Source organism: Penicillium solitum, assembly GCF_028829755.1.
Source record: "Penicillium solitum strain IBT 25940 chromosome Unknown utg000008l_segment0_segment0, whole genome shotgun sequence".
NCBI classification, from domain to species: domain Eukaryota; kingdom Fungi; phylum Ascomycota; class Eurotiomycetes; order Eurotiales; family Aspergillaceae; genus Penicillium; species Penicillium solitum.
In genome coordinates, this window is record NW_027072127.1 from 734,727 (window position 1) to 747,198 (window position 12,472).

A 12,472-nucleotide genomic window follows, 5' to 3' on the forward strand; every position below is an offset into this window, starting at 1 on the left:
ACAGAACCAAGCCATGCCTCTTTAGTAGATGGAAGGCTTTCCCTCCGCGCTCAATGTTTCCGATCGTCTGCCTCCTGGCACACATGTCGGAACCCTTGTCCGATGTTTTGCGGTTACTTGGCGGTTATATGGCAAAACAGAATTTCGCCGAAACCCCTCATATTCCAGAGAGAAAAATATATGATTATATTGGCCCTTTTGGGGTTGCGCATTGGATTTTCAAATGTTTCCCACTCCTTCCCACTCCTATCAATCCTGCACTGTTCGCTCTGGGCCCTTTTCAGGTCGTTTCCATGTACAGAAAAGAGGATAAGATCTCTATTCTTTGATTTCCATCATGTACCTTCTGAGATCCCCCCTAAACCAGGGTGTTGGACGCCTAGGCACAGGATGTCGGAGACAGAAAATTGGAAATCATGGTTTGAGGCCATGCTGGAAAGTTTATACACAAAAGCGTCGTGTATGATTCACCCGGTTTGACTCGAATTGGAGTATCATAGCACAAACTGATCGAGATTTTTATAGCTCCACCTAGACAGCTTTCTGCAGGGAAATTCCGCAGATTATATGGACGACATGTATGCGGAGTGGCGGAAGGACCCTGCTTCAGTTGATGCCTCATGGAAAATATATTTTGAGGCAATCGAAGCTGGGAAGCAGCCACCTGAACATTTACTTCGACCTCCCCAGGATGTATCGTTTGAATGGGGTCCGGGGACCTCGCCAATGCTTCCAGGTCTAAATATTTCTGCGAAAGGTCCGCCCATTCCCTCAACAGCAGGTGACGATCAAGCTAGAATACAGCGGCTTGTTCGAGCATTCCAGGACTTCGGTCACCAGGTAGCAAAGACCAATCCCTTGGATCTACCAGATAAATCACCGTCACCACCAGAACTTCAACTGGATTTCTATGGCTTTACTGAGAAAGACTTGGAACGAGAGTTTGCACTTGGACCACAAGTTCTTCCTTCGTTGAGATCCACAAGCCGCCAATACATGACTCTTCGTGATATCGTCAAGGCATGCGAATCCATTTATTGTGGCTCGATTGGAGCTGAGTATTCGCACACTGCAACCCATGAGGAACGTGATTGGATTCGCGCGCGAATTGAATCCCCCAAACCAAATCAGTTCCCAGAAGAAGAAAAGAAGAGAATACTTGACCGGCTGGTGTGGTCTACAAATTTCGAGAAATTCCTCGCTGCCAAATTCCCAAACGCAAAACGGTTTGGACTCGAGGGCGTCGAGAGCCAGCTTCCAGCAGTGAAGGCAGTGATCGATGCCTCCGCAGAGCATGGTGTGCGTAATATCATATTCCCATGTTGCCACCGTGGGAAATTGAATGTTCTGAGCAATGTCACACGGAAACCAAATGAATTGATCTTTAACGAATTCCTGGGCGAATTGAAATCTCGACATGGTATTCCAGGGGACGTGAAGTATCACCTGGGAATGAACTACGAGCGTGAGACACCTTCCGGTAGGAAGGTCAATGTTTCTATTCTCCCAAACCCGTCCCACTTAGAAGCCCAGAATCCAGTGGCCCAGGGTATGGCCCGAGCTGTGCAACAGCAAAATAAAGAGGACCGAGCATCAACCATGGTCTTTAATAGTCACACCGATGCTGCATTTTCCGGACAGGGGGTCATCTATGAAACTTTGGGACTATCTGGGTTGAAGTCATATGAGACTGGTGGAACTATCCATTTGATTGTCAACAATCAAGTCGGATTCACCACAGATCCGGAGTCTGCGCGAACATCGTCCAATGTATCCGACATCGCAAAGAGTATTAATGCACCTGTTTTCCACGTCAATGCAGATGATGTTGAAGCTGTTGTGTTTGTCTGCAAGCTCGCGGCAGATTACCGTGCTGAATTCGCAAAGGACTGTTTCGTCGATATGATCTGTTATCGGAAGAATGGACACAATGAGATGGATCAGCCGTCTTTTACGCAGCCCTTGATGTATCAGCAAATTACAAACAAGGTCACCCAATTGGATCTTTACACCACCAAGCTAGTACAAGAAGAAGTGGTCACTCGTGAAGAAGTTACGCAGATGGAAGCAGACGTGTGGTCGAAACTGAGTGAGAGCCTCGCAAACACCAAGAATTCTCAGACCCTCGAACGCGAATATCTCACAGCACCATGGAAAGACATGAAAAAACCAAATGAAGTGTCTCGGGAAGTCTATCCGGCTAAATCAACCTCTATCACGCAAGATCTCGTCAATACGGTGGCAAGTAAGATGGGTATCCCAGAGCAACCGTTCACCGTACACAAAAGTTTGCCCAAAATCCTCCAAAAACGACAACAAAGTTTAGCAGAGGGAGGAGGAATTGACTGGGCTACAGCAGAGGCCCTGGCAATGGGAAGTCTGTGTCTCGAAAATCATCATGTGCGGATTTCAGGTCAAGATGTCGAGCGCGGCACATTCTCGCAGCGTCACGCAGTGCTTCACGACCAAAATAGCGGGTCAACCTTTACTCCTCTCAACTCACTGAGTCCCAGCCAGGCTCGATTCACAGTTGGAAATTCCTCCTTGAGCGAATATGGCGTCATGGGATTCGACTATGGATACTCCTGTATGCACCCTAATGCGTTGGTGATGTGGGAGGCACAATTTGGCGATTTTGCAAACAACGCCCAATGCATAATTGACCAGTTCATTTCATCGGGCGAGTCCAAATGGTTACTGAGATCTGGTCTTGTATTGTCTCTACCTCATGGGTTTGATGGACAAGGATCTGAACATTCCTCAGCTCGTATGGAACGCTTCCTACAGTTGTGTAATGAAGATGCTCGCTTCTTCCCATCACCAGAGAAATTAGCGAGGCAGCATCAAGATGCCAATATTCAAGTTGTCTACATGACCACTCCTGCAAATATGTTCCACGTGCTCAGACGACAGGTACACCGTGAGTTCAGAAAACGTAAGTACTTGCCCTATCTACAATATGGAAATTATTGCTTACCAAAGTACCTGTCTAGCACTGATCATGTTCTTCTCCAAATCCCTTCTTCGAAACCCGATGGCAAAATCCAGCATTGGAGATTTCATGGGAGACTCGAAGTTCCAGCCTCTGATCCCAGACCCAGCCCATGGAAAATTCATTTCTAACCCTCCTGATATCAAGCGAGTGATATACTGCACAGGACAAGTCTACATGGCACTATCAAAGTATCGTGAGGCCCATAACATTATGGATACAGCCATAACCCGCATCGAACAACTTCATCCATTCCCTTGGGGGCAGGTAAAAGAAAATCTTGAACAGTACCCGAGCATCTCGGATGTCGTATGGTGCCAAGAGGAATCGCTCAATGACGGCCCATGGGCATTTGCTCGAAGCCGACTTGAGACTATCTTTGATACGACGGAGCAACAGAAGGGCCGTCGGGTACGCTTTGCGGGGCGCGAAGCAACGGCCAGTGTGGCCACAGGGTTTGTCAAGGAACATCATGCGCAAGAAGCTGCTTTGCTGAGGGATGCTTTCCAATCTGTTTAAATTGGATCTAGTGCAGTTTGATCGCTTAAATACAATAAGAAATGAATACGAAGTGCCCTAAGTGATTTCCCGCTCTTATTTTAGCATCTTTAATATGTCCTTCTTTTATCCATACGATGGAAGGTGGTTGGTTTATGTGTTGACCCATGCTGAGAAATTAAGCCCAATTCTAGATTTATGAACTTCATTTTCTACCTAGGCAGTAAAGCCAATGAGATCCAAGGTCGAAGGAGGGGACGACACAACATGCGCATGCGGCTGAAAATACGACGGGACATAAATGACCAATGCACCTCTTTAAGCCGAGAAAGTATCTGCCTGGTAATATGATTATTAGTATGTTTTCTCATGAAATCACTAGACGCGCGAGGCGTGAAAATCTCCTTTTCGCAAGGATAAACATCCTTTTATGCAGGGAAGAAGTAAGCCGCCACTAGGCAACCTTGGAAGGCCCTATGACCGACGCTCAGACTTTAGCAGTTTTCCGTTTGTGGACAAATGCACAAGAGCAGAGTACAATAGACTCGATTCCACTAATTAGGTCACCCAGATCACATACAACTCGTGCTACCCTTGCACTTGCCTAATTTCCAGTCCTAGGTATTGGATGCCTCGTGCCTAAGTACGTCTACGAGCCAGCGCATCGCTCCCCCCTCACCCGGGTACAGTGGATGAAGTTTGATTGGTAGCTTTCTCATGATTTTACTTCTTCTGGCAATATAAATGTATACAACACCCCGCTGGCTACAGATAATATGGAGAAGAACAAGAACGACCACGAAAGCCATTCTCGGTATGTTTGTTGCTATAATCAAGATAACCAAGGTAACCTTTATACTAATTTCATTGTCACTGATACTGTGCAGGCTTCTATCAACAAGTTTTACTACTAAATTACGAGGACTAGAACAGTCTAGTCAAGAGGGTATGCGAATGTTCTTTTACAAACGCTAAAGCCTTAATTAACAGCATCCTACGTTAGCACTATGACTACTATTCATGCAAAATTCTACCTCAAAGACACCCAATATCGGGTCCACGCTCGAATTCTCGGAACAACTCTCGTTATGAAGGTCTATCATGGATATGGAGATAAAGTACACAGCAACCTGGTGAACATGAACTATGCAACCTTGGAAGATGCGAAAAGGGAGGCTCCTTTGCATGCGCAACAATACGCAGTTGAGAACGGGACATCGATTAGTAATATACCTGGGTGGCAAGATGGGTCGAAAGTGAGGCCGGAGTGGTTTTATGCCTGAGTTCTCTTGGAATTTCTCTCCTATTATCTTCTCATGTTCTCTGCTTATGTCGGTTCTCTATGTAATGAGGTAGTAGTCAATGACAACTGGGTTCTCGCTCTCGCCATGTCCTTCCTCCAAATCTGCTTAGGGAACAGTTAAAACGTTTCCTCGCATCTAGAGATGGGCAAAGTGGGCAAGGGGTAGTATTTATGCCAACGGCCCCTCTGAAAAATGAAAACCAGGAATTTCTATGATCAATTGACTCTCTCTAATATAGAAAGTATACTTGTTCTGTAATTTTGAATTTCATGATTTCTCGTAAAAAGTCGTATAGTCAGTTGGTCGTAAACAGTTGCGATATATCAAACCCCAACAGATTGCATGATCCCCTCCATATCTAATTGATCTGCAAGATCCAATAATTCTCGCGGGGGAAGACTGACGGATGAATTGAGTCCCAGTAGATCCCACTCAAACTCCTCGTGATCGAACGCATAAGGTTCTTCTTCATTAATTTCATTGCTTTCATCCAGATTGACTTGCGGCAAATGGTGGTTTGCCAATGTCGGCGTCAAAGGTGCGAGTATTTGCTCTAATTGCCTAAGTTCAAGCCTGCGAAGTGGTGCAGCCAGATTACCCTTTGAAATGAGTTTATCAAGCACTAGTGTCAGGTTGTCGCACCAAGTATCGTTCGAGATCACCGATGGGGCAATTGCACGGATTAGGTAGAGAACAAACGCAGACGATGATGCGTCTTCGACTTGGAACGGTAAAAATGCGTCTGTGGACTGGAATTAGTATCAAGATATTTCAACACAGCTAGCAGGCATACCCATCAAGTCATCATCCGCTAAAGTACGAAGGGTCTGAAGGATAGTCTGGGCGGAATCGGCGCAGCATTGTAATAGGGATGCAACGGGTGATGATAACCCAATCGTGTGAGATTTTTGTCTCTCTGTTCGTTCAATATGCATGTGAAGTGCGCACATCACTAGCGGTCTTGTTGTAAGTACCACACACTGCTGCTGTTAGCTTATGGTGAGATAAATTGTTCGCAGGGAACCCACGTGATGATGAGCCAGCATCAATCGAATCGCCATTTTCGAGGCACGGCTAATTAATCCGTGGAAATGAGCATTTAAAAACGCAGTTAAGTCGTATGAAAGTTCGGCAATACTGTGAAGAATGGATTGTGTACTTCGAATGAGCGTGTCATCGAAATCGTTTCCAACCCCGTAAACGGCTAGATCTTGTTAGCATTACATCCAACGCCAATCGACCAAAAGACTCACTTGTCAGAATAGTGGCCATAAGCCTGGAAAGCCGAACATGCAGTGTCAAGTTAATTTGTTCAACTGAATCATCCATCTCTGCGGGCAATTTGACCGTGATATCCTCATCCCTAATTGAGCTGGGGGCACCGATTAAAGCAGAGAATTCTCGGTCCAACATATAAACCACCCAGAAGATTGTTCTGCATCGTTTGGAGAGCTCCGGTCCACATATCTCCTCTGGTACATGTCTGTGTATTCCTTCGATGATACAGCCTCGTAGGGCGTGCCCAATCTGTTCACGCAATTAGATAATTCAGTAATAGTGAGACATGGATAAACCCACATGTTGAAAGGCCGCTCTTCTCATATCTATCGACTGAAGATACACTGCCCCTAGGCTGAGTGCTTGGATACAGCCCAAAGGGTCTTCGTCAACTCCCGACAAATCAGGCAACAGAGCCATCGCCCGCGATGCATATTGATGACCAGGCGGTGGTCCAGAAGGATTCTTCTGAATCAAGAACGCTTTTCCAAAGGCAAGAACAAGTAAGTATTGGCAGTACCAAGGTCTCTTAGAAGCAGCTTTCGCTGGGGGGTCCCGGTAGAATTCATGCAGGTCCTGCAAATAAGCAGTTTCATCAATCATGAAAGAAAGAAAACCAAAATAGAACTTGACTGTGTTGAATAAGAAAAGTGCATAGTCCAACGGTGGCAGATTAGTGACGTCAGGTACTTCGTCTGGGGGATATGGTCGCCAGGTCAACTTGAAAGCCACGCCATCAATGTGAAATGGATCTGGCGGACAGTTTGATTCAGGCACCTTTCTTCCTATCAAAGCAAGGACACGGCGACAAAATGACCACGACGATGTTGGCCCCATGTACCCTTCGATATCCGAGTCAGTAATGAAGTGGCGCGATAAAATAGACTAATTACTCACAAAATCGGCCATCTGGTGTCTGGGCAAAAGATGGATCCCGATCAACCAAAGGATTCCGGGAGAATCTTGATCGGGTATGGTCTTGTTCAGCGCTACTGTTGGTCTCATGCTCTCTCTGAGGGGTCCCTGGGGTATGCAGGGGCGGGCCCATCCCTAGAAGCAAGCCACGATCAACACACTGAACACACATTCAGAAAATGGTTATAGCATACCAATTGACATTGAACGCCATCCAATATCTTGTTGATTGTCTAGCAGTGTGCTAGATGCTTGAGGGGTTGGAGGAATATCAATATTATCATCGCCTGTGAACAGTGTACCTCCTAGAGGACTATGATCAAGAGGTGCCGGAGGCCCATGTCGCCCCGAGCTTGCGCTTCTGGAGATGTGCTCCTCTAGCTCTCGCAAGTACCTATTATGGATTAGCATGTACTTGTGCAGCCAGTTGGAGCTACTTACCGTTCCGACACGGAGACCCGGACTTCCTCCACCGGAAAGTGACAATGCTTTTTCTTCCGCGCACATCTTGTGCAAGGGCTGACCCCCGAGCATTTGACCTTCATTGATCGACATCTCTCACAGCTTTTTTTTATATAAAATGTAAGTTGTACATTCTACTTTGGGGCGGATTAAAGATTCTGACTCACGCCTTCTGGCACTTTTTCGCTTTTGCCTGGCCAGGCGTTGCAGGCATACCGGATTAGGATACCGAGATGAAGTATAGAACAATTTTGAAGATTGTCTGTGCTGCCGGGGCAACTCTCCGATATCAATAGCCTTGCAGAGTGCGGGGTAGAGATGGGAGAGCAGGTACAATCAGTCGGGATGCCCTTCCGACTTTTCTTATCGGAGATAACAGCGCCTCCGATGTCGTCTATCACGAACTATCACATGATTGGTGAGACCCTAATGGGATAGACTTTGCCGTGATCTATTTGGCTTGGTGCATGGATTGTGCATATATACTGGGTTCCAATAGTTTGATTGGTTATATTGTGCATTGGGTATCTAGCCACTAACCTCATCCGACAATCCTTCGCCACAACTCACGACGCAATGCGGTCACCATGTGTTGTGTTCGTTCCACTGCCCCGCGATTCTCAATTGCTCGGCGGTGTAGATATCCCATGCACTCAGCAACTGAACCCCAAGCCATACATTTGAAAGCTTTTGGTACGGTCAAGTTGGCAGCAGATGATTGTTCGAGGGCACGTTCATAGTTTTGCGCCAGCTCACAACTGAGCTCGTCAGCCATGCCTTGGATTTGTCCACATTCCAACATGACCGTGGGTTGGTTGGCGAGAAGCCTATTCTGGTGTGTGGCAATTGCTTTGGTTGCACTAGCAGCGTTGTGGGTGGCAAGGAAAAGAGCGGCCTTGGGGAATGGAAGGCTTTCCTTCCCAGCAGGCATTCTTCGACAAAGCAAGGTATCTGCAATGAGATCGTAGGACCGGTCCGTATCGGCCTGTGTATCATGAATGAGAGAGCGGGTCTCATGCTCAATATACGCCCCTCGAACCAACTTGATACCCAGAGACCAGCCCTCTTGTGCAGCCAAGGTAAGATGGTGGTCAAGGTTCGCCTTTGATCCCTTGAGATAGCCCTGAATGGTGTTGTAAACGAGTGGGGTTTCAGATTTGTTATGTTTGCGCATCACTTCAATGGCCCAGTCATCAAGGCCATGTTGCAAGACTTGTTGTTCTGCATCCAACCAGAGACGTGAGCCCTGTTTTTCTGTCGCAATGCAAATCTCATTCATGGCTTTAACCAGAGCCTCTGGCATACTCTGGCGTGCTGCCATTGCATCCACTGAAACTGGGCCGGCACCTGTCAATCTGGCAACAGAATATCAGATTCCATTGGACGATAATTCAGGGCTTTATACTTACTTCACGGCAAGGAAGTCACCCGGCCCAACCATACGTAGTGTCTCCAATGTTCCCTCCTTCCACTCGTCAATCATCTGATAGCACTTTTCGCTGTATTCTGATGCGCCAGACGCATCGGTCGAAAGCATTTCTTCCTGATCGAGCACTATCTCTTTCGAATACCCCAAGATGACGCCCTGGTACCCCATCTTCTTAATGTCTGCCACAGTTTTGGAGACTTCCTTTCTGTTCACTCCAGCACAGAAGTGATTGTAGACCGTCCAGCGAAGGAATTTGTTCAAAGGGAGGTTCCGATCTGGGTTCAATAGTGCGGATTTCGATGTCGCAAGGACGCCCATTACGGCTAGAGCAGGTCTTAAGAATAACTTGGATGTCATCAAGGATGTCAAAAGCAATGACCGTAGCAGTAGTCTCGTCGGGATTCGGGCCATGGATGAGACCTCGACGGGTGGTTTGATTGCCGGCATGACGGCGGCATCATGGAAGTGGGATTTTGTCGAATGAAGTCGACAACCTAAGGTCGGTGAAATTCGAACTGAGAAACCATGAGGGGTCCTCATAGAAGTAGAACGAGGTATCATGTTGATTTAAATCAAGGATGCAAATAGACGAGTCTAAAGCCGCACTTGTGTTTTATAAGAAAAAGTTCAGGATTGCAATATCTTTCATTGAACTCAGGTCATGGAATACTATTTGAAGCAAACACTTCTTCTACTCTCTGTATTACTTTATCAGACCGCTACCACCTACCTAACTGTCCGTCACCGATAGTCAGCCGGTCTTCCATCGGAGCCGTCCTCCGACAGAGGGAGGGGTTCCCAGGCCAGGAATCCTGTCCCGCGATGCCAACTCATCGTTGCTTCCACGGGGCTTTGTGCTATCATTTAATGGCCTAGCATGGCAGATCCGTACGTTATCATTGCTCAATTTCCAGCACTGGCTTGGTTCCAGGTTGTAATGTTCATTTGCATTACGTTTCATAGATAGACCTGCCTAGGTGGGGTTGGTCAGTGACAGTCTTGTGATAAACTGATTAACTTTCAGTGTTACGAGGCGCTCATATATCTTTTGCGTCGGTGATTAGGTTCCATTAATCTTCAATGCTATCTGGTGATATCAATGGTTTCTCTCACGCCTCAGGACACAGCCCGGGAATTCCAATCCCTGTTAGTATGGTATTGGAAGATATTTACCCTTACTACGATACGGGAGAAGGAAAAAGGACCTAAAAAAGAACACAAACCATATTGAAGTATTATCTTAAATGTCAAGTCTGTAATATCATATTAAATTATCCAATTTCTACGTCGTCGTTAGAGACCTCGCAAAAGGTGAGTCTCAATGTCATATAGTAAATCATACATATATCCCTATGGATTTGTTCCTATATACATAGGAGCAATAAGAGCAAATCCAGTTCCACATCTGCGCTGTTCTGATAGTTACTACATTAGCGTCAATTTAGTTGCTCATTCGAGATATAGAAACTCAATTTATATTCGAAGATGATAAGTTATATTTAGATTTTCCTTTCTTAAACTTCGTTCGAAGGATATGTGACCTTCTCTAGAGGAACAAACTCTTCCTTGATTGTGCGAGTGCTAACAAAACGCTGCAGGTGCGCCATAGTGCCGGTCTTGTCGTTTGTACCCGAGTCACGGCTACCACCAAACGGCTGCTGAGCCACAGTCGAGCCGGTGCACTTTGTATTCAAATAGAGCATGCCAGCAGCGTGCTTGAGAATAGTCTGCGCCTGGCGGCTGACATAGGGATCCTTGGCGAAGATACTTCCAGTCAATGCGTAGCGAGAGGTTTTGTCAACCAGCTTCAGCGTTTGCTCCCATTCAGCATCTGGGTAAACGTAGATGCCAAGAATGGGTCCAAACAGCTCCTCAGACAAAATTTTGTGGTGAGGGTTGGAGGTCTGATAGACGGTGGGGTGCACGTAATAGCCTTCTGCTTTAGAAGCCTTTCCGCCAACGATAAGGTCCAGCTCCGAGTCGTTCTTTGCTTCCTCGATGAACTTGTTGAGCTTGTCAAATGAACGCTCGTGAATAACCGGGTTGATGAAATTGGCATAGTCTTCGACATCTCCCACCTTGAGAGCCGCGGTCTCTTCTGCCAGGACCTTTTTGAACTCGGGCCAAACAGACTCCGCAACATAAACACGCGAGTTGGCAGAACACTTCTGGCCCTGATATTCGAATGCTGCTCGAATGGTGTTCAAAGCCGCGCTCTTCACATCTGCGGATGGGTGGACGACACCCCAGTTCTTACCACCGGTCTCGCCGACCACTCGAGGGTAGGAGTTATAAATACCGGCGCCAATGCCATCGCCGATCTTCTTCTGAATGCCCTTGAACGTAGCAGTGGCGCCAATGAATGTCAGGGCTCCAAACTCGGGTCTCTTAAGAATAGTGTTGGTGATTTGCTCAGCATCACCGGGCAAAAACTGGACAACATCCTTAGGCAAGCCGGCTTCAAGCAAAATTTGATGAAGCAGCCAGCTAGCATGAAGTGCTGAGTCCGAAGGCTTCCAGATAACGACATTGCCAAGCAATGCAGCAGGTCCAATAAGCGTTGCGCCGAGTGCAGTGAAGTTAAAGGGAGCAATGGCGTATGTGAAACCCTCAAGCGGGCGGTACTCCATCTTGTTCCAGTTTCCATCGAGGTGGACTCTAGGTTGCTGGGAGTACAACGCCCACGCCTCTTGAATGTAGTGGCGGAAGAAATCGGCCGTCTCGGCAGGGGCATCAATCTCGGCTTGCCAGATGTTCTTTCCTTGGCCAAGCATTGTGGCTGCAACGATTTCTGAACGATATTTGCCAGTGATGAGTTCGGAGGCTCGAAGGAAGATGGCGGCACGGTCTTCGAAGGGGGTAGCTTCCCAGGCGGGCTTTGCATTGAGGGCTGCATCGATAGATGCATTGACTTGCTCTGGGGTGGCAGAGGCGTAGTTTGCGACAATCTCGCTATGCTTTGAGGGATTTGGTTGGGAGCGGGATTCTTTCGTGGTAACCTACAAAGACGTGTCAGTGGGATGTCCTTAATTGGTAGTGGTTATTCTGACTACATACCTCTGAGCCATTAATAGTGATAGGAATCGTGAAAGGGAATTGTCCCTTGAGTTTCTTGATAGTCTTGGTCAATTCGGCTCTTTCTGGAGAGCCTTTGGCATAGTTGAGCTGATTTGTCGTTAGTTAAAGTCCAATTATATTCATGGATACTTTGGTATCACTCACCATCTTTTCATTTTCAAACTTGGGAGGGCTTAGCATAGTCAGGTATCGCCTTGAAGATCCATTTAGGGCGCGAGGCTTGAGGCAATTGAGCCTTGCTCCTCGAGTAAGGGTAATAGGACGCATATTGTGAAAAAGAAACAAAGATATGTAGATTTCGGTCAATGTTAAATGAAGAACATTTTTCCAACACCCCGGCAGATAAGCTGTTAAATATAATATTCATGCATGAGCTAGGTATACTAACCATCGGGAGGTCCCTCCGAGCGGGGAGTCGATCTGTACAACAGCGACGGGGAATGTCTATCTCCAATACCGGAGCAGCCATCCGATGTTCGATGTTCGAAGCTCGATGTTTGATAAGAGAGACCGACC

The 12,472-nt window shown here is 46.8% G+C and overlaps 5 protein-coding genes across 5 annotated transcripts; 2 read left to right on the forward strand and 3 right to left on the reverse strand.

Moving 5' to 3' along the window:
• Positions 1-337: 337 nt before the first annotated feature.
• Positions 338-3,511, forward strand: N7455_009546 (2-oxoglutarate dehydrogenase family protein; the record flags this gene model as incomplete). Its single annotated transcript, XM_040954727.2, has 3 exons — positions 338-460; positions 526-2,935; positions 2,994-3,511. The coding sequence occupies 3 exons, from the start codon at positions 338-340 to the stop codon at positions 3,509-3,511; spliced, it is 3,051 nt and encodes a 1,016-aa protein (XP_040814826.2).
• Positions 3,512-4,266: 755 nt separating this feature from the next.
• N7455_009547 (uncharacterized protein) lies at positions 4,267-4,773 on the forward strand (the record flags this gene model as incomplete). The annotated part of the gene is made up of 3 exons (XM_065606230.1): positions 4,267-4,304; positions 4,378-4,436; positions 4,481-4,773. 3 exons carry the CDS (start codon positions 4,267-4,269, stop codon positions 4,771-4,773), a joined length of 390 nt encoding a protein of 129 aa, XP_065460193.1.
• Positions 4,774-5,117: 344 nt separating this feature from the next.
• Positions 5,118-7,663, reverse strand: N7455_009548 (Zn(II)2Cys6 transcription factor; the record flags this gene model as incomplete). The annotated part of the gene is made up of 9 exons (XM_065606231.1): positions 5,118-5,536; positions 5,588-5,777; positions 5,823-5,998; positions 6,048-6,321; positions 6,373-6,914; positions 6,970-7,122; positions 7,182-7,381; positions 7,429-7,551; positions 7,617-7,663. 9 exons carry the CDS (start codon positions 7,661-7,663, stop codon positions 5,118-5,120), a joined length of 2,124 nt encoding a protein of 707 aa, XP_065460194.1.
• A 327-nt stretch (positions 7,664-7,990) lies between these two features.
• N7455_009549 (putative proline oxidase Put1) lies at positions 7,991-9,325 on the reverse strand (the record flags this gene model as incomplete). Its single annotated transcript, XM_040954720.2, has 2 exons — positions 7,991-8,804; positions 8,859-9,325. 2 exons carry the CDS (start codon positions 9,323-9,325, stop codon positions 7,991-7,993), a joined length of 1,281 nt encoding a protein of 426 aa, XP_040814902.2.
• Positions 9,326-10,392: 1,067 nt separating this feature from the next.
• On the reverse strand, positions 10,393-12,223 carry N7455_009550 (L-glutamate gamma-semialdehyde dehydrogenase; the record flags this gene model as incomplete). Its single annotated transcript, XM_040954587.2, has 3 exons — positions 10,393-11,877; positions 11,936-12,043; positions 12,101-12,223. 3 exons carry the CDS (start codon positions 12,221-12,223, stop codon positions 10,393-10,395), a joined length of 1,716 nt encoding a protein of 571 aa, XP_040814954.2.
• Positions 12,224-12,472: the final 249 nt, after the last annotated feature.